Source organism: Schistocerca nitens, chromosome 1, assembly GCF_023898315.1.
Source record: "Schistocerca nitens isolate TAMUIC-IGC-003100 chromosome 1, iqSchNite1.1, whole genome shotgun sequence".
Classification (NCBI taxonomy): Eukaryota; Metazoa; Arthropoda; class Insecta; order Orthoptera; family Acrididae; genus Schistocerca; species Schistocerca nitens.
The window spans coordinates 704,617,087-704,639,369 of record NC_064614.1 but is presented as its reverse complement, the minus strand read 5'-3'; the positions used below and the strand labels follow the sequence as shown (position 1 = coordinate 704,639,369).

At 38.6% G+C, this 22,283-nt stretch overlaps 1 protein-coding gene across 3 annotated transcripts in view; it reads left to right on the top strand.

The window, feature by feature from the left end:
• Positions 1 to 22,283, top strand: part of LOC126259706 (helicase domino) — a 444,931-nt gene that overhangs the window by 359,273 nt on the left and 63,375 nt on the right. For all 3 annotated transcript variants that reach the window (XM_049956690.1, XM_049956698.1, XM_049956682.1), the window contains exon 40: positions 14,243 to 14,488. In XM_049956690.1, coding sequence (XP_049812647.1) covers positions 14,243 to 14,488 — 246 coding nt within the window. The remainder of the gene's footprint in view (positions 1 to 14,242; positions 14,489 to 22,283) is intronic.

Sequence of the window (22,283 nt, the reverse complement as noted above, 5' to 3'; positions counted from 1 at the left end):
AAGTCTTCTTCATACAGGGCACCTCAGCCCTAAATTTGTCACACAAATTTGGCCAGTAATAGGTATTAAGATCTCCTCTGTCACTAAGAAGACGTCTTAAAATGTGTTACACCTAAGCAGAAAATGTCACCTTCATTTGTAGAAAATGTCACTTTCATTTGATCTCTCAGTGTGTGTTAGAGTCATGGAGGTGAATTGCTAATAGAGCCTGATACAGCATCACTGTAACATGGTTCTTTAAAATGGTGTAGTGTTTCAGTTCCATATGCCCGATGTGTCCCAGCCGGATATTGGCCCATACGACTCCATGCTGTATATATTCCACTGTCATGCAGCAGCATTGCCGTGTTGCTGCTGGAACACTGGTTTTTGCTTTCCAGTGCCCCTAGTAGAAATATTGTTAAACCGATTTCACTTAAAAATTCTTTGTAACAAGAAATAAACTAACATACATTTTCTGTCAACACTGGACACTGAATGAAATGTGATGTTTGGACTGTTGCAATCGACATATTGCGAAAATGAAATTTTAAATATTTGCTGAACACCAGACAACATGTGCCCAACACCTCTTAGAAGAGATGCCTGATACATCTGTAATGCATGAACTTGACAGATTCTAAGGATTCACAAATTCAAGAAAATTGCTTTTTACAAAGAAGAAATATTCAACTGTTCTGAAATATTACTTGATTTTATTTGTCAGATACAAGCAGATGGGGATTTCCAGCTCAAATTACAACTCGTTAGTAATATAAGCATGACTGAACTGTTCCAAGGCTATTGGCAGAATGCTCCTTTACTTCATTTTACACTCTTAGATCATCCTTGACCACTGTCATGGAACTACATCATGGAGGGTCTCCATGATGTGATGCACAGCAGTGTAGACTCTGTGGCTACTTGCGATGAATTGGTTTCATCATAAGACAGTCTTTCTCCACCGCACAATACCTCAGGAGTATCTCAACAAAAAATCCAAACACAACACACCAATAATTGGTCCAATTCTCTGACTAACCTTGGTAATGTAACTTAAACTTTATTGCCTACTAACTAGCAATGATCTCTCAATTATATCCTATTATGGGGCAGGTCTGTTACGAACTCCCAAATTATTAATTTGCATCTTTGTACCCTTCATATCAGCTGAATCTATAATTGAGTAATCATGGCAAATTTTGAGTAAATTATTGTAATTACTATCCTGGCAGGGTTGCCACCACATGGTGACTGTGTTTCTTTGATAAAAGAATGGCAATATTGACACGATGTCTCAAACCTGATGTCATGAGACACAAATATTGCACAAGAAGACGTGTGGCAGCCAACCAAGAGGCGACCACATTAGTAATTAAACTTATAGTAATAACAAAATTTAGCAACAACATAACAAGTGATAAAAAGTAAAAGACATGAACTCACAAATAGTGTGTGGGTGCATTGATGCCAGTGATAGTGTTGTAGTGTTAGCAACTGTAACATTACGAGTTAGGCTTACAACAACTGTACATTGTGGAGTAAGGTGAATTACTTGTATGAACATTTGAGTCAACAGTTGACCAGAAGAATATAATTTGTTGCCAGGCAAATAAACAAAAAGGCAAACCATTGATACAACCTATCGAGAAGAGTTTATTCAAGATTAATTTACATGATACAACTGAGAAATTTCTGAGATGATTATTGTCACAACAACACATATTGTAACTGCAGTATTCAGGATAACTAAGATCAAACAAAACTGACTATTAGGAGTTTGCATGATCACCGCTATAAAATGGAATTATGGCAGCAATGATTGACAACATTTATCAAGGGTTGTACCTCAGCAGTGAGCGGTCGTAACAAGAAAGCAGCCGAGCCAGTAGCAGTAGCCCACCTCTTCACCAGTGGGAGTATAGCAAAATGTGGAAGTAATGGCACACCTCTACGGTGAGATGCTGACAGACGATATAGCAGCAGTCCATCACACCACCACCAAAGAATAGGCATACATAACAGCAGCAATGACCACTGACAATATTAAATTATCCAGTGGGTAGCCCAGTGTTTTACAGTGAGAAGTAGCAGACTATTGTGAGTGCTTATAGTGTGTCACATACAGTACTGGCAGTAACAATCCATGAAAATCATTAACTGTTTCCGATTTATTGCACAAAGGAATAGCAGTTGCCATATTTAATAATAAGTTATAATTAATTTTGGAATAATATATTTTATATTTAGTTAAGCGTGCAAGGATGTAGCCAGGATTCTGTCAAGGGGGGCCACCTCTGATTTGTTAAAGATGCCTTTAAAAGGGCTCATATTTTTCGTTTATTCTACAGACACGTACTGTAGAAAGTGCTCTCATGTACCCTTTCCACCCCCCCAGCCTGGGTAACCAGTGGCAATATTTTTCTATTTGGGCTACTAATTATGGAATTTTAAGCAAATTTTTAAAAGAAATGCAACCACCAACTTTTGGGTGATATTTGTGTTGATCACTGTGATTTTTGGGTGTCACAGACAAATCCAAGTTAATTGTTTATGCACAGATTTTAATATAATGCTATTTGCAATTATGTTTACCGTTCCACAGTCTTATGTAATAATGAAAAATTATAGCCCTAAAGTTCTACCAAATAACGAGTCTGGTGATAACATTAAACAGTTGTAGATAGGTAACTGCACTTATACAGTAATGCATGCATATTTTTAACTTATTGCATATTTACTGACTGAATCAAAATCAATTTTCTCTTCGTTCGTGTTCCAAATGTATCCAAAATTAGAAGATTTCATAATGGCACATAGCACTAAAACAGTAAAGGTAAATTCAACTGAAAGTAAGAACTGAGCTCAAGTAAGGCTAACAATGTACAGTAGTTGGTCTCGGCTAAAGAAGGGATGCACGATAGCTGATAGTGCTATCAATATTCCGATAGTTGAAATATATCTGTGACCTTGTTGACTTCGATAGCGTGTATACCTTTTTCATTCCATGATCAAAAATCAATATATCTTTCAGTTTTACTATACAACACTTAGGTCATGTATAATTTCATTGTCGGGGTTAGGACGCCCCTACCCCTCTCCCTTTGGCTATGCCTTTGAAGTGTATATACGGTATCTAAAATTATTAGTTAATGGTTTTGGACCAAAGATGACTCAGATGGAAAATCAGTTAGCAGTTGAACCATATTTGGAGAATTTGATGTGCATATTCACTTAATTAAATCCTAACGAAAGCGCTGGCAGGTCGATAGACACACAAACAAACACACACACACACACACAAAATTCAAGCTTTCGCAACAAACTGTTGCCTCATCAGGAAAGAGGGAAGGAGAGGGAAAGACGAAAGGATGTGGGTTTTAAGAGAGAGGGTAAGGAGTCATTCCAATCCCGGGAGCGGAAGGACTTACCTTAGGGGGAAAAAAGGACGGGTATACACTCGCACACACACACATATCCATCCACACATATACAGATACAAGCAGATATATTTAAAGACAAAGAGTTTGGGCAAAGATGTCAGTCGAGGCGGAAGTGAAGAGGCAAAGATGATGTTGAATGACAGGTGAGGTGTGAGTGGCGGCAACTTGAAATTAGCGGAGATTGAGGCCTGGTGGGTAACGGGAAGAGAGGATATATTGAAGAGCAAGTTCCCATCTCCGTAATTCGGATAGGTTGGTGTTGGTGGGAAGTATCCAGATAACCCGGACGGTGTAACACTGTGCCAAGATGTGATGGCCGTGCACCAAGGCATGTTTAGCCACAGGGTGATCCTCATTACCAACAAACACTGTCTGCCTGTGTCCATTCATGCGAATGGACAGTTTGTTGCTGGTCATTCCGACATAGAATGCATCACAGTGTAGGCATATTTTTCCCACATGGAATGTTTCCCTCTATTATATTAATTAAATCCTAATATGGATACAAAATTCGATTAAATAGATAACAGACAAAATCAAACAATGAAAACTCCAGGTAGGAATATCAACAATGTAGGAAATGACAGATTGTTACTTACCATGAAAAAGACACATCAGGTTGCAGACAGGCACAATTAAAAGACCCTTACATAAAGCTTTTGGCCACAGCCTTCATCAGTCACACACACATACACACACACACACACACACACAAGTAAGTACACACAATCGCAAACTCCAGCCTCTCTGCCCGCTGGAATTGCGGTCGTGTGTACATGAGGTGTGCTTGCTTGTGTGTGTAAATGGTGTGTGTGTGTGTGTGTGTGTGTGTGTGTGTGTGTGTGTTTGTTTGGTTTTCACTGATGAAGACTATGGCCAAAAGCTTTATGTAAGTGTCTATTAATTGACCCTGTCTGCAACCTGATGTGTCTTCTTTATGGCAAGTAACAATCTCTCATTTCGTACATTGTTAACAGACTAAAGCAGACAGATGACAGATTCACTGAAATAAACATTACAGTCAACCACAATGATGAAGCAGTGTTCTAAATTTGGGGGGGGGGGGGGGAGGGGAGGGGGGGGATAGGCTAGCAGACTAGACCAAGTAAGCAATGTGACATATAGTTTCACATCCCCACTAAATGGTAAGATAGACAGCAACATTGGAAGAACTGATTGTAATAGGGATTTATTAGCTAATCTTTTAATATCTTCTGTTACTGCAATAAATTTATCGTTTTCCATTGTTACTCAAAATTTACCATCATCTGTAACTGCTGATACATTACTAACATCTGTTGCTACTAATAAGTTACTGCCTGTTGTTACTAATGATAGGTTACTATCTTGCACTACTGCTACACATGAGATGCAAACCTCATTGCATAATGATGAAGAAGAACTCTCATTGCATAATGATCAAGATAAGAGTTCTTTTATGCAGTATTCACATAGTAGTACTTACTTACACTTTGAATACATCAGGCATGAGATCAGCGTAAATTGGAGAATTTATATTTTTTAATATTTATATTTTTTAATATGATTAAATGATGATGGCGTCCTCTTGGGTAAAATATTCCGGAGGTAAAATAGTCCCCCATTCGGATCTCCGGGCGGGGACTACTCAAGAGGACGTCGTTATCAGGAGAAAGAAAACTGGCATTCTACGGATCGGAGTGTGGAATGTCAGATCCCTTAATCGGGCAGGTAGGTTAGAAAATTTAAAAAGGGAAATGGATAGGTTAAAGTTAGATATAGTGGGAATTAGTGAAGTTCGGTGGCAGGAGGAACAAGACTTTTGGTCAGGTGATTACAGGGTTATAAATACAAAATCAAATAGGGGTAATGCAGGAGTAGGTTTAATAATGAATAAAAAAATAGGAGTGCGGGTTAGCTACTACAAACAGCATAGTGAACGCATTATTGTGGCCAAGATAGACACAAAGCCCATGCCTACTACAGTAGTACAAGTTTATATGCCAACTAGCTCTGCAGATGATGAAGAAATTGATGAAATGTATGACGAGATAAAAGAAATTATTCAGGTAGTGAAGGGAGACGAAAATTTAATAGTCATGGGTGACTGGAATTCGTCAGTAGGAAAAGGGAGAGAAGGAAACATAGTAGGTGAATATGGGTTGGGGGGAAGAAATGAAAGAGGAAGCCGCCTTGTAGAATTTTGCACAGAGCATAACTTAATCATAGCTAACACTTGGTTCAAGAATCATAAAAGAAGGTTGTATACCTGGAAGAATCCTGGAGATACTAATAGGTATCAGATAGATTATATAATGGTAAGACAGAGATTTAGGAACCAGGTTTTAAATTGTAAGACATTTCCAGGGGCAGATGTGGATTCTGACCACAATCTATTGGTTATGAACTGCAGATTGAAACTGAAGAAACTGCAAAAAGGTGGGAATTTAAGGAGATGGGACCTGGATAAACTGAAAGAACCAGAGGTTGTAGAGAGTTTCAGGGAGAGCATAAGGGAACAATTGACAGGAATGGGGGAAAGAAATACAGTAGAAGAAGAATGGGTAGCTCTCAGGGATGAAGTAGTGAAGGAAGCAGAGGATCAAGTAGGTAAAAAGACGAGGGCTAGTAGAAATCCTTGGGTAACAGAAGAAATATTGAATTTAATTGATGAAAGGAGAAAATATAAAAATGCAGTAAATGAAGCAGGCAAAAGGGAATACAAGCGTCTCAAAAATGAGATCGACAGGAAGAGCAAAATGGCTAAGCAGGGATGGCTAGAGGACAAATGTAAGGATGTAGAGGCTTGTCTCACTAGGGGTAAGATAGATACTGCCTACAGGAAAATTAAAGAGACCTTTGGAGAGAAGAGAACCACTTGTATGAATATCAAGAGCTCAGATGGCAACCCAGTTCTAAGCAAAGAAGGGAAGGCAGAAAGGTGGAAAGAGTATATAGAGGGTTTATACAAGGGCGATGTACTTGAGGACAGTATTATGGAAATGGAAGAGGATGTAGATGAAGATGAAATGGGAGATAAGATACTGCGTGAAGAGTTTGACAGAGCACTGAAAGACCTGAGTCGAAACAAGGCCCCGGGAGTAGACAACATTCCATTAGAACTACTGATGGCCTTGGGAGAGCCAGTCATGACAAAACTCTACCATCTGGTGAGCAAGATGTATGAGATAGGCGAAATACCCTCAGACTTCAAGAAGAATATAATAATTCCAATTCCAAAGAAAGCAGGTGTTGACAGATGTGAAAATTACCGAACTATCAGTTTAATAAGTCACAGCTGCAAAATACTAACGCGAATTCTTTACAGACGAATGGAAAAACTGGTAGAAGCGGACCTCGGGGAAGATCAGTTTGGATTCCGTAGAAATGTTGGAACACGTGAGGCAATACTAACCTTACGACTTATCTTAGAAGAAAGATTAAGAAAAGGCAAACCTACGTTTCTAGCATTTGTAGACTTAGAGAAAGCTTTTGACAACATTAACTGGAATACTCTCTTTCAAATTCTGAAGGTGGCAGGGGTAAAATACAGGGAGCGAAAGGCTATTTACAATTTGTACAGAAACCAGATGGCAGTTATAAGAGTCGAGGGGCATGAAAGGGAAGCAGTGGTTGGGAAAGGAGTGAGACAGGGTTGTAACCTCTCCCCGATGTTATTCAATCTGTATATTGAGCAAGCAGTAAAGGAAACAAAAGAAAAATTCGGAGTAGGTATTAAAATTCATGGAGAAGAAGTAAAAACTTTGAGGTTCGCCGATGACATTGTAATTCTGTCAGAGACAGCAAAGGATGTGGAAGAGCAGTTGAACGGAATGGACAGTGTCTTGAAAGGAGGATATAAGATGAACATCAACAAAAGCAAAACGAGGATAATGGAATGTAGTCAAATTAAATCGGGTGATGCTGAGGGGATTAGGTTAGGAAATCAGACACTTAAAGTAGTAAAGGACTTTTGCTATTTAGGGAGCAAAATAACTGATGATGGTCGAAGTAGAGAGGATATAAAATGTAGACTGGCAATGGCAAGGAAAGCGTTTCTGAAGAAGAGAAATTTGTTAACATCGAGTATAGATTTAAGTGTCAGGAAGTCATTTCTGAAAGTATTTGTATGGAGTGTAGCCATGTATGGAAGTGAAACATGGACGATAACGAGTTTGGACAAGAAAAGAATAGAAGCTTTCGAAATGTGGTGCTACAGAAGAATGCTGAAGATAAGGTGGGTAGATCACGTAACTAATGAGGAGGTATTGAATAGGATTGGGGAGAAGAGAAGTTTGTGGCACAACTTGACTAGAAGAAGGGATCGGTTGGTAGGACATGTTTTGAGGCATCAAGGGATCACAAATTTAGCATTGGAGGGCAACGTGGAGGGTAAAAATCGTAGAGGGAGACCAAGAGATGAATACACTAAGCAGATTCGGAAGGATGTAAGTTGCAGTAGGTACTGGGAGATGAAGAAGCTTGCACAGGATAGAGTAGCGTGGAGAGCTGCATCAAACCAGTCTCAGGACTGAAGACCACAACAACAACAACAACATATTTTGACCAAAATAAGCCTGCAATTTCAATGAAGAAACATTATTACTTTAAAATTACATTTAGTTTCTTACTTTTTTTGGGCCTTGTCCCACCTCACGTGGGATCGGCCGTGTTGTTATGGATTTGGCGATGTTAGTGTCAGAGGGTATCCGGATGCCCTACCTGCACCCCCCCCCCCTCCCCCCGGGACGTAAGTAGTGTACCCCAACTGTCTGCGTCTAGTGTAAGCTATGAAACAGTGCAAACGTTTTCAAATGTTTGTGGGTCGTGTAACCGAGGCGGAGCGTGGGGTCCAGCCAGTATTCACCTAGCGGGATGAGGAAAACCGCCTAAAAACCACACCCAGGCTGGCCAGTGTACCGGCCCTCATTGTTAAGCTGCTGGGCGGATTCGATCCAGGGCCATCGCGCCTACGTAAGTCCAGGAAGCAGTGCAGTGAGAACCTACAGATAATGTCATAAGGAGAAACCAGTTATTTCAAGCGTATATGTTATTCTATACACAATAATGCGCCAAAAGCTCTTTGGCATTTTGGGGCTGTGAATCATGTTGGTCCACCGCCTATAGGGCAGGGGGACTAGGAGACGGGGGTGTTGACAGGCATTGTTGTTGTGGTTGGATGCTGGTCGAAGTTAGTAATATTATAGCCGATGAAGAAAAGCTACAAGCTGTGTAGTGATATTTGCACTAAGGGACCACTATTTTAGGAATATAGGAAAGATCAAATAACTTGCTTTTAAATGTGGCACACAGTTTACCAACTATCAGTTTAGGGAGTTCGTAGCGTGGGAAAATGACAGTGAGCAAGAACACACAAACTTGTTATGAGTTACAAATTTTATTCAAAGATAGATACATTTTTATACAGACTGTGTGGTAGACAGCGTAATTGTGCTATAGTGGCTGCAATAAATTAGTCACAAATTACCATAATCGTGATTACAGGGGCAGAGGGTGCAGAGATGTGAATTAATCATTCAGTAGTTCTGTAAAACACCTGCCTCCATAACAGCTGATACAACTGAGAAATCATTGCTAGCCGATAGGCAATCAAGTTTAAGTTATGTTGTTATTGTTAGTCAGAGTATTAAACTGATTCTGGGTTCATTGTATTTGGATTTTTTGTTAGAACTGCTCCTGGGATGTCGTGCATTGGAGAAAGACCATCTATGCTGAAACCAATTCATCACAACTAGGCACAGAGTCTACAGTGCCATGTATCGCACCATGGAGCCCCTCCATGATGAAATCCCAAGATGGTGGTAAAATGAAAGTGTAAAAATGAAGTAAAGGAGAATTCTGCCAATAGCCTTGGAACAGTTCGGTCACGCTTTATATTACTATTGAGTCGTAACTTGAATTGTGAATTCTAATCTGCTTGCAATCTGGCAAATAAAATCAGATAATATTCCAGAAGAGTTGAATAGTTCTTCTCTGTGCAAAGCAATTTTCAGAAAGAACTTCTGGAATCAGTTGGGAGTTCTGCCAGCTGAACATAAAAGTGTGCATCAAGATGTCTTTGCCAGATGTGGGACCCTAGAATAATACAAAATTAAAGAGCTTTGCAGAAATGTAATAGCTTCAATTCTACAGAGGGGGAGCAAGATCATGATTTCTTCTGTCAGATAAATCTACCATTGAAAGAACATTATTAAAAATTAGAAATCATTTCAGAGAACTTTATATGCAAAATCTTTCATAATTTTAGATATGAAACCAGCTATTGTTTACAGTACACCATCAGAAATTGTTTTTGTGCCTTTGCCAGCATTAGAGAAATGTGTAAGCTCATATCTAGTTCAACTTTGTTGTAAGTATCAAGGACCTGTGGGATCAAAGGAGAAAAAGTGTTACAGTAAGCAATATCTTTACTTACACGATACTTGACTGCGAGTAATGGCCTATCAAACCCTTAACCTTGTTTTTTGTTTAATTTCATTATTATTATTTTAAAAAAATTCCTTTATGTTGTGGACCGCTTTCTTTTGCGGTGAAAGTGCTACATTCACACATGTGGTTCACAATCTAATATCACTCCATATTGATACCTATTCGCTATTTATATCAGCTTGGCATATAAAGCATTTTTATTATTCTCCAACAGCTATGAAGAAATAATCGATGTATGTTGTTTTATTAAACTGCATCTCCTGTAATGTGAATTTCTACTTCTGTTATGTGCTTGCCAAGTTTCTGTCTCTGAAGAGTAAACTAGCAACCAATGACAATTCCCATGTTAGTAACACCCGTGTCCTCATTCACTCACTTGTTGCACTTGTGACCAGCTCTTCCACTTATAATGAATGCTCACCCTGGGAAAGTAATGCAAAATGTGCAGCTCTAGTCTAAGCACTATCGAGACAATTGCTAAATTATTGTGACTGAAATACTTTAATTTTAATTGTTCAATTTGCTCACACTAAGTGAAAGGAAATATGGAATCAGTAAGCAAGCTTAAGTCATAGCTGCAGCTGTACCTCCATTGTGCTTGCAAACATGCTCTTGTTGTCGTCTTCTCATCCATAAAGTAGAGACAGCTATACAGTTCCCGACAGCTAGAAGTCTTGATTTCTATTTTAACTGATTATATTCACAAATTTGAAAATGTGCTCAGTGAAAATAAGCACTGGGCTAGCCATTCTCTCTCTCTGTAATTTTAACAATTTTATTAATCGGTTTTTCCATTTCATACAATTAATTTTTACAAAATCTGTAGACTTGTAATTTTCATGTGTGAACATTGGGCCTCCCATAATATAGTATTTTAAAGCTAATATCATCAGAAAGCTGTTGAAAATAAATATTTAATTTTAAGAACTGAAACAGTCTTTGCCTCTACCAAGGAAAGAAGGAAAGTTGCAGAAGATAGTGATAACAGAAAAAAAAAGCTGCTGGGATTTGCTGGGTGGAATACAAACAATGGAATAGTTAAGGACAGTCACTCAAGACTGATAGATGGCCACATAAACAAGAAACTTTACATAGTAGTTCAGCTTGTGAAATTGTGTTATTCTTCAAAGTGCTCATTGTTCTGGTCTTGTGGTCTGACTATAGTGAACGGTTATAAACATGAAACAGATGAGTGGAGACACTAGGAACAGAAGAGAAGAAGAGAAAGAGAGCAGGAATATGATGTAAGAGGAACAATAATGGATTATCCAAAACAGTGTGTCAGAGATGTGGACAGTATATTTTCCCTCGAGAAGGGAACACCCCTCTTCCCCAGTTTATCTGTTTATTTGGTCACACTGACACAGATAAGATGTTTAAGTTGTAGCCTTCCTTCCTACCCCAATTTCATAAAGAACCCAGCTGGCAGTATTGCAGCCCTCTTCTGATACGCATATATAAGTGTGTCCTTTGACTGTTCTGTCTAGCCCGTTCTCAAATCTGAAATCTGAGAGAAAGCAAAGTGTTTTCAAAAGATTGATTGTATTTATTTACTTCGTTCATGAGGTCATCAAATCAATTTATTTTTCATACTTCACACATAATGTTAGTACAATAATTATACTTTGGAAGTATAATTTGCATAATTGAATTGGGTAGAAAAAAAATTATAGCACTGCTTGGATGAAAGAAGGAATTGGTTGATAGGACACATCTGGAGACATCAGGAAATTACCTTCTGGTAATGGAGGGATGTCTGGGACTTAAAAATTGTAGTGAAAAAGCAAGATCTGACTGTAGAAACCAGGTTCAAATTGATGTAGGTGCCAGTAGTTATGCAGCGACGAAGATGACAGGATAGCCTAGTGTGGAGAGTTGCACATTACAGCTCATATCTACTTTATATGTTGTTACATTTTTTTCCCCAATATTGCAGTTCATATGTTATGCTTATGATTCATAACACCATCAACATGATAACGCACATCAGAATTCTCGCTTAAACTTTTTGAAAGAATATACACATTTGCCAATAAAAAAGTTAATTTTGTGTTTAAATAATTCCCCTTGCGTGCTCTTAACGATTTTTACATATTATTAAACCAAATCAAACCAATGCTAAGTGGAACTGCTATTTTTAGTTTTGTCTTTTGCTGAAAGTAGTTTTTCCCCCCGGTGTTGTGATCATATACATCACTAATTTGTTTCATTTTTTGGACCAGAAAAAATGTGATATGAGAAGGTATAATGAATGAAAATGTATGTCCACTGCACAGTCCCATAAATCAATCCCATAATAAATGAAATTCCCATAATATATAATTTTTTTGTTAGAGACTATATTTTACAGTTACCATTTTCCATTCCCAACACTAAAAGACACATAACTGGAGATCACACTGTTGTACGCTTTCTGTTGTCCAACTAAGATTTGGTATATGAAGTCAAAAGCTTATCTGGCAGGGGTTCCATTAGGGCCTGGAGCTCCGTTCAATTTTAATGATTTTAGTTGTTTCTTAACTCCCCTGACACTAATACTTATTTCATTCGTGTTTTCAGTGGCACGAGGATAAAATTGGGGCAATTCTCCTGTGGGTTTTATTTTGTATAGGAACATTTGAAAACAGAGTTGAGCATTTCAGCTTTGCATGTGATGAACGTCCCTGCACAAATTACTGCAGTAAGAGATATTTGTTTCTGAAATATCAAACATTTAGTTTACAACCCGTACCCTTCATGTTAGTTCCACAGGAGTCACATTTGTTTGAGATACAGTATTATCAGAATCATTAGAAATGATTTTCAGAGGCTCCAACTATATAGGTCTTGTTCATATACTTTTGCCTAAACACTAGTAATATGGCATTTTATCCTAAAATGGCAAGTCTTGTGCGATTTAAACTTTTTCTTTACCAACTTTATTACACAGTTATTAATTCTTGGCCATTCCTTTTCTGCTTATGTTCGGCAGACCGTAGTTCTGTGTTCCTTGCACTTCTTTTCAACTTTACAGGGCAATTATACCTAATTAAATTTTTTGACAGACCATTGTTTATGTGTTCCTTGCACTTCATTTCAGATTTATGGGGCAGCTATACCTAATTAAATTTATCACATTTCTTTTAGTCTGAATTGTAATACCCTGTTTCTATTGTGGCAAAGTATGTTGCACTGGCACATTTGCCATGACAACATTCATTTTATGCAGGTACAGTGAAAAGTTTCTAAAAACTTCGTAGCTATTGTTTTTATAGATGCCTATAATTAATGTGATCATCTTTTCTCAGGTGACTTGTTTTTGCCTTTATATATTCTACCATTATGTTGAACATTATATCAGGTTGAATTATTATGAATACATAATACTTCGTGTATATATTTTCACAGATGGGCACAGAGAGGTCTTATTGTAGTTGATTTAATGTGCGGGTATTTTTGTACCTCTTGGTGTCAGAATGTTCTTACTTGAAGCTTTATCATAAGTTTTATTGTTTCATTTTGTTTCACTTGTGTTGATTGTTTTATCTAGTGTCAGGTATTTTTTTCATAGCTATATTACTGGAGCTACATTTACTTGTTGTAATTGATTGCGCATTTTGTTTGGCGCAATGACATTTCTGTGAAGTATGGCTATTAACAACTACACTGTCATGAATTGGGCACTGTATGTCTCCTTATTTATTTTCTAACTCTTGATATTTTGTCACAATTTCTTGATATTTAGAGTTGATTGTTATTATATTATTTCTTTCTTTTGTTGAGGCATGTTCCTTGTTTTGTTTTTCTTGGCACTAACAGTGCACTGTGGACAGATTCATCATTTAGGTATTTAAAGTTTACACATACTTGTCATGATACCAACACTTACACCTAAAGCACAGAGTACCTGTATTCACCTTTTTTTAGCAGGTTTTACAAACCTTACTTTCACATTTTCAAGAAATGGGAGCTTCATAACACAAAACACTTTAAACAGTCATTGTTTTTAATAAGAGCAGAAAAAGTAGTGTGGTAGAAACATGTTATATTAGGTTCCATTAACTTTTCACACTATGTGTTGCTACAATCTTTAAATTAGTGCTCAAAAAATTCAGCAAGGTGATCACCATAACATTTTTGAAGAAATATGTCTTGACCAAAATTTCTATCCAACAAAAAGAATGTGTGAAATAGACTGCAAACTATGAATCTCTGTAAAGTAAATAGTTTACATACCTTTAAAGCCAACTGTTCCCATTTTATTAATAATGAACCTATATTTATATACATTTGTGCATGTCAGAATAATAAAATTTAGAAAAATAATATGTAAGTGGCAGTAATCAGACGCCGTTGAAAATTTCTGAAACACTGGAAAGAAATGAAGCAGATACAACAATGTTTCCATTTAGGTGCAACAAGCAGGAACTTCAGGCCAAACGCAGGTTGCTACACTCGTTAAAGCTGTATCGGCAGCTGGTGGCAGTCAGCAAAGTGTCACTATCCCAGTCGCAGGAGTGACGATACCACAGGTTAAGGCACTGACACCAGGCACAATGAAAGCAACACCTCAACAGATGAGGCAACTTGCATTGCAGCAACAGCAGCTTCTGCAGCAGCGCAAGATGGCTGGCCAGAAAGTGGCACAGCTCACCCAGGTTTGTGCTTTTCAAACATTTCTAATAAAATAACCCGCAAGCAAAGATTTGCTTTTGATTCTTATTGATTCATACAAGAACATTTGATTCAAATAATTTAATACAAATCAACATGCACTGAAGAGCCAAAGAAACTGATACACCTGCACCTGCCTAATGTGTAGGGCACCCGCAAGCATGCAGAAGTGCTGCAACGCGACATGACACTGAAGAGCCAAAGAAACTGATACACCTGCACTTGCCTAATATTGTGTAGGGCACCCGCAAGCATGCAGAAGTGCTGCAACGCGACATTACATGGACCCAACTAAATGTCTGAAGTAGTCCTGGAGGGAATTGGCACCATGAATCCTGCAGGGCTGTCCATAAATCTGTAAACATACGAAAAGCTTCTGAACAGCACATTGCAAAGCGTCCCAGATCAATAAGTTCATGTCTAGGGAGCCTGGTGGCCAGCTGAAGTGTTTAAACTCAGAAGTTTGTCCCTGGAGCCACTCTATAGCAATTCTGGATGTATGGGGTGTTGCATTGTCCTGCTGGAACTGCTCAAGCCCATCGGAATGCACAATGGACATGAATGGATGCAGGTGTTCAGACAGGATGCTTACGTACGTATTGGGGTGTATTTTTCCCTCTTCTACATCTACATCTACATTTATGCTCCGCAAGTCACCCAACGGTGTGTGGCGGAGGGCACTTTACGTGCCACTGTCATTACCTCCCTTTCCTGTTCCAGTCGCGTATGGTTCACGGGAAGAATGACTGTCTGAAAGCCTCCGTGCGCGCTCGAATCTCTCTAATTTTACATTCATGATCTCCTCGGGAGGTATAAGTAGGGGGAAGCAATATATTCGATACCTCATCCAGAAACACACCCTCTCGAAACCTGGCGAGCAAGCTACACCGCGATGTACTCAAGAGGGTGGTATTACCGTAGAAATTGTTTATTGTGTTGTTAAAAGAAATAGTGAAAATGTTGGCAAAATATACCCCTGTTTGTGAGAAGTGTGGAAAAATACACCCCAATACGCACGTAAGCATCCTGTCTGAACACCTGCATCCATTCATGTTCATTGTGCATTCCGATGGGCTTGAGCAGTTCCAGCAGGTCAATGCAACACCCCATACATCCAGAATTGCTGCTGATGTATATTTTGTAGGGTTTGTGGTGGGTCTTATACCAGCATTAGCAGCGTCCCTGGCTGATATAACTGGGCAGTATTTTGCCTGCCCTAATACACTGCCAGATGAAAGTAATATTACCTTTATCCTCTCTTCCCAGAGTAGTTGTTTGGTGGTCCAGAGCCTTCTGTGCCACCTCCCTGTTGATCCAACTGTGGTGAAGATTCCTGGAATGCGTCCGCAAGTTCGCGCTACTAAATTAAAAGCCACACTTCTCACAAACAGGGGTATATTTTGCCAACATTTTCACTATTTCTTTTAACAACACAATAAACAATTTCTACGGTAATACCACCCTCTTGAGTACATTCAGAAACGTCTGTACAAGCGTACTTTAGAACCTGAGAGAGCAAACACAGATAAACAACTACTGATGTTCAAATGTTCATTACATCCTTGTTGGTGCATCATTTACTCCATGGCTCTCGTTTTCAGGCACTTGCTGCACCATGGCCCAATTGACTCCCGGACGACCAGCAGTTGCAATACCATTTTTACTGGTCCCCTACTTGCTGGCTCCACCACTGCTCCACATTCACTGCATACAAGAAAGGAAAACACACAGTTTCCCTTTCCCCCTACATGTATCCTTATTCAACTTACTCATGAGCATCTCTTGTCGACAGCTTCCCAATGGTGTGTTGGGATGTTTACAAATATCCCGAAACACTACAGTACCATCTGTCAGAGTCATATAAAGATATATCAGGGATCCCATCACTCCCACTGCACACGCACACCATTACAGAGCCTCCACCAGCTTGAACAGTCCCCTGCTTCCAGGGATTCATGAGGTTGTCTCCATACCCATACACATCCATCTGCTCTATACAATTTGAAACGAGCTTGCCCAAACAGACAAAATGTTTCCAGTCATCAACAGGCCAATGTCAGTGTTGAGAGGCCCAGGCACAAGGCGTAAAGCTTTGTGTCGTGCATCATCAAGGGTACACAAGTGGACCTTCGGATCCGAAAGCTCATATCAATGATGTTTCTCATGCTGACACTTGTTGATGGCCCAGCATTGAAATCTGCAGCAATTTGCAGAAGGAGTGCACTTCTGTCACTTTGAACGATTGTCTTCAGTCATCGGTGGCCCCATTGTTACAGGATCTTTTTCTGGCAACAAGGATGCCAGAAGTTTGATGTTTTACCGGATTCCTGATATTCATGGTACACTCGTGAAATGGTTGTACAGGAAATCCTCCACTATGTCGGAGATTGCTGTGTGCCGACTATAACACCACATTCAAACTCACTTAAATCTTGATTACCTGCCATTGTAGCAGCAATAACTGATCTAACAACTGTGCCAGACTCTTGGCTTATATAGGCATTGCCGACCGCAGCATCGTATTCTGCCTGTTTACATATCTCTATATTTGAATATGCATGCCTATACCAGTTTCTTTGGCTCTTCAGTGTATAACAGACTTTGGTATTGTTTTCATTTATGACAGTCATGTGCCACCACTTTTTAAAACCACTGAGTCCGTTTCCTAGTTGCCTGTGGATGAGAGAGAGAGTTCTTTTTTTTTCTATTGTTTGTTAGTGTGAATTTAATATGATAACAGAAAGTCATGCACATAATTTAAACAATGATTGAGAAGACAGACCACACCTTTAAAGTAAAATGTTTTGCGTGTAAGACTAACTGCAAACTGCCCCCCCCCCCCACACACACACACACATTGTTGTGTATTGCTAAAATCTGCCCATTTTTTGGTGTGAGTGGAAAAGTCAGTCATATGTTTTAAACAAACCAAGCTCTTAAAAGAAATTTACTAAACAATTCAAATTTATGGCTACCATAAATGAACATTTTTTATGATTGTCTGCTGATAATCTCTTTGGAAAACAAAATGCAATTACAACACAATTTAAAATTTACATATTAATTTGCTTAGAACAATAATGTGTACAATTACAATTTATTTTGGGGTGAACAAAATAAAAAGCAATATGGTAGTAAAGAACTAAGCAACTGAACTAGGGAAAAAAAAATAAATAAATAAAAAAAGAACTAGACATATGGAACCTTCCTGGTTTTCGCTGTGAAATCCCTTTCACACGACAATTGAATAATTTAAGTCTCTGTAAGCATGTGCTCAGTAGATATTAGATATCGTTACAAGTCCACTTAAATGAGTTTGGCTCATCGTTGATCTGAGCTATGTTTTTATCAATTTTAGCTTTGAGAAACTTCTCTCCCTCCTCGGAACTGTCACTGGAAGTGTTAAAAGCATTCTTAGAGGGTTAGAAGAATTCTTAGAGCAATGTTCACATTGGGGCAAAAATTGCCTCTCCCTATAAACTTCAAAGTCTCTCTTGGATCTGTTCCAGATTTGTTATAGATGACACAAAAATATTTATTATTTAGTCCTGTGTGTCTTCTCCAAGATAATGATGACCCTGATTCTCCTCTTGCTTAGATCTGTGCAGGTGTTCCACCTTCATCGAACTTTCCGAATGATTCAGAGAATTTTCAGAAGTTTCCATTGTCATGTTGAAAGAGTGTATCTCTACTTTCTCTCAAAAGGCAGACATTGCTGACCCAGGAAGTTAATTGCTGCTGTTAAATGCTGAACATTTTCCCAATGTTCACTTTCAATATTCAGTAACCTTTAGTGATGGGTGTCGAAAGTTCGTGAATTTTTCAGTCCTTCAGAAAATATGATCCTCTTTTTGTATGAGTTTCAATGATCAGCAACTTCCCATGACTTTTGAGATAAGAAGCAAAGTGCCGCCTGTCTGTCGCTTATACCATTCTTTGCAAGTTTTACTGTCAATAACGAAAAAAGTTTTACAACAAAAGCAGAAGCCAGCATCCTTGCTCTTTGAGTACACCAAGCAATCTCTGTCTGCTTTTTCTCTATTCTTCAGATTCTTTAATGTGCTCAGAAGTCATTCAAATGCAATTGTTACTAATTTTATGGCCATTTTCTGGGATCTGAGTCAATTATGTGTTCAAGTTTAGCTCACCTTCAGTCCCTTCATTGGTAATGACTACTGCAGCTGACGTCCCTCCGATATTTTCCGACTTGGGTTACCTAATTTCAGTTCTGCCTGATTTGCCATTTTCGGAACTTCCTTCATGAACTAGGTCTTCAGTCAACTGGAGGCCTGTTGAACATTTCATTGATAGCACAGTTTCAGCATTTCTGCTGTCTTCAGTGGACACAGGGCTGTACTTGTCAGCTTTAGCTACTGTCAGAATTAGCTACTGTAGTTCCACTAGTTTCTTAGGTCTGTGGGTCAGCATCCATCTTTGCCCTCTCGACACTGCTACATTGTTCTCCCTTTGGCTTGAAATATTGTTGTAGTACATCCTTTTGCTTCTTGTTGTCTTCTTCCTTAATCACCTGTCATTTTCTATATTCACTACCAGACAGTCTTTTTATCCCATCGTCCATGTCTCGATCCGGCATGTAAAAAATGATTATGTGAACAGACTGTTGATGTCAATGATTTTTTAATATTTTTCCTGTCTCTGTTTTGCCCATTTCTTGCATTAGAAAATTAAAGAAAGGTGGGAAGGAGGTGTTCAAAATAAAGGAATGATTCTGTCACGGTCCTTGTTGAGCTGAAGAATCCTTTTATTGTCTTGCAGTTTATTGAGATCATTTCACATTTCATTGAACCCACAGAATTTTCTTTCTGAATTATGCATTAAGCCTTTGGAAACTTACATAGGTTGGATTTCTGGCAGTTTTCACACATTATATTTTCTAGATTAAAATTCTGTAGACTCGTATATTAATAAATCACATCAGAGTATATATCATGCATTATTAATGATGTAACACGTCAAGAATTGTACAAAGAGCAAGTTGAAGTACAGTCAACAAAATGAATAACTTACTGATACAACAATTTTTAAAAAAAATTCTACTCAAACAATTAGGTTGTTCAGTCGGATTTTAGGATATTTTGTTGTTGAAAAAATACCCGCACACGCAAGGGTCCATGTTTTTCAATCAAATACTTTAAAAGAAATACTAATGCTCTAACAAGTTATATTTTTGGTTGATTGGAAATAACCAAACCTAAGAAATAAATGACTGCTGGGAAGATTTTTAAGGTAATACCACAGAAATGGCTGGATCATTCAGCATCATTCACAACACACTGATTTAGTATAATCTATATAAATAAAAATCAGTTGCCGCATGTGCGAAAGCTCTTCACATGAAAATGACTTGACCACTTTGGTTGTTTTTTTTGTTCGTTATTCTCAGGACAAGGTTTGTATGAAGAAATGTTTTGGGAAATCTAGAAGAAATTTTTCGGAAAATCTAGCAGAAAAAGTCAGAAATTAAATCAATTAGCCCATGTGTGAAATATCATCAGTTAAGAACAGCTCAACAAATTTGGTGGATTTTTGTGTTTGTTGTGTTCGTAATTGTCAGGAAAAGATATAAAGGGGAAACATTCTTGAAGTTCTTGACTGATTTACTACAAATTTTTGCACGGCACTGTAATGAACATTCTGAGAGACATAAACTATGTACTTTTGTGATTATACAGTATATACACATATATGTAATATATAAAGAGGAAACATAGTTACCACAAATCTAGAGAAGTTCTTGATTGATTTACTTCAAATCTGCACGTAATGAGAAATGGGCACGTAATGCGAAATGGCTTGACATGCATTTGATCTATGACATGGCTATAGAGAAGCCTTGTGACTGTATCATGCGAAATATCCTGATAGAAAGGTGTCATGCCACACATTATTCAACACCCTGCATCGCCATTCACATGAAATCAGCTAAGCTGGATGCTCGTCACCAATTGACAACATGGAAAGTTGCGACAGAAGAATATGTTCTTGAAAGGGTGTAACATTTGCCATCAACTAGTACACGAGGTATATCCTGTGCAACTGATATCCCACGACCCTATGCCTGGTGCATTGTTCACCATGAAGGACTGCCCCCATTTCATTTCCAATGCATCCAGGCATTCCAAATGAGGTACTACAACAAGTACATGGGATTTTTGAGATGGTTTGTGCAGGAATCCGCAGATCAAAGCTTCACAGTCAGTGTTCTCTTCCGAAATGAGGCTGCTTTTTCACTTGAGGGTGTGATGAACATTCACAACCTGCATACATGGGCAGATGTGAACCCACGTGCTACATATATGCATGCCTCACAACACAATTTTACCTTTACCATGTGGGCTGGCAGCATCCGGGCTGTTTAATTGGTTCATATACTGTCGCAGACCAACTTGCTGGTCCCACGTATCTCGTATTCCTGTTGAGAGGTTCTGCCGGACATGATGAATGATGTTCCTATGCCTATTCGTCACTGCATTTGATTTCAGCATGATGGAGCCCCGTGCATTTCAACAGACAAGTGAGGACACAGTTGCAGGCAACCTCTCCCGGCTACTGAATTGGTCACGGTGGTCCAGTTGCATGGCCACCACGGTCACCCAATCTGCCCCCAATCAATTTTTCCCTGTGGGGAGTATCTGAAGGGCCTTGCGCATTAAACACCTGTTACATCACTGGGGGACTTGGTGGGCAGGATTGTTGCGGTAGCAGGATGTCTTTGAGATACACAACATATAAAGGGATAACATTGTTACCAAAAAACACAGATCTTACTGAGAAGGGTTGGGGGGGGGGGGGAGATGTGCAGGGAGGGTAGAGAAGGTGGGGTGAGAGAATGGGGAGGGCAAGGAATTTAGAGTATGTATGCAGTTCCCATGTATATTTAGCAATAATTGCAAGGCATTACCATGCTCCCTAGTAATTTCTATAAAGTTCAAATTACATGTTTATCAGTGAAATAATTTTGGAGGAATAACTACTTGATGTCACTCCAACAAACTGTGTTCCTGTTTGACTGTACATGAAATAAAATTTGACTTCTGCCAACGAAATCAATTTAAATCCCTCTTTCTAGTTGCGCTTTTATGCAGTGGAACTTAGCCATTTCCTATCCTTTCCCGTGGCCCCCCACCTCTCATACAACAGCGAAGGAAGTGTTACAGAAAAGTGCAGCCTGCTGAAACAGTTTTTTATCACTGTCTTCTGAACTCACTGCTTCAGATTTAGTGCTTAGCAGAGACTATGTCATTTACAATACCATTTACAGAGACAAGGAGATAATTTGTCATGACAGCAAGTAAATGGACTGATGTTCTTTTCATTTTTCATAACTTTCTCATATATAATTCTGAAATTAAGAATGTAATAGAATGTAAATAGAAAACTATTTACACGCTGCACTGTGATCACTCATTAGAAAGAATCACCACTGAAAGTATGTCATCCTTGTCAAGTATTAGCTCTTTCGTGTTTCATTATTCAATAAAGGATAACAAACTAGTTTTCATTGCCATATCGCTGCCTTTTCTTCCCATTATTTTCATTCTAGCTATTAGGTCAGCACACGCTTATTTACTGCCCTACCAATTTTTCAAATAACAGATCATGAGAAAACAAATTTTCCTTTCTACAACCTTGAATAAGAAAAAGTCTAACTTATGAACAATGTGTATTCACAATACTAATGGTACTGTACATGCAAAATACTTACCTGTTGCATCAATGTAAATTGTGGCATGCCTCTTTTTCTGTGGTTAGAAAAAG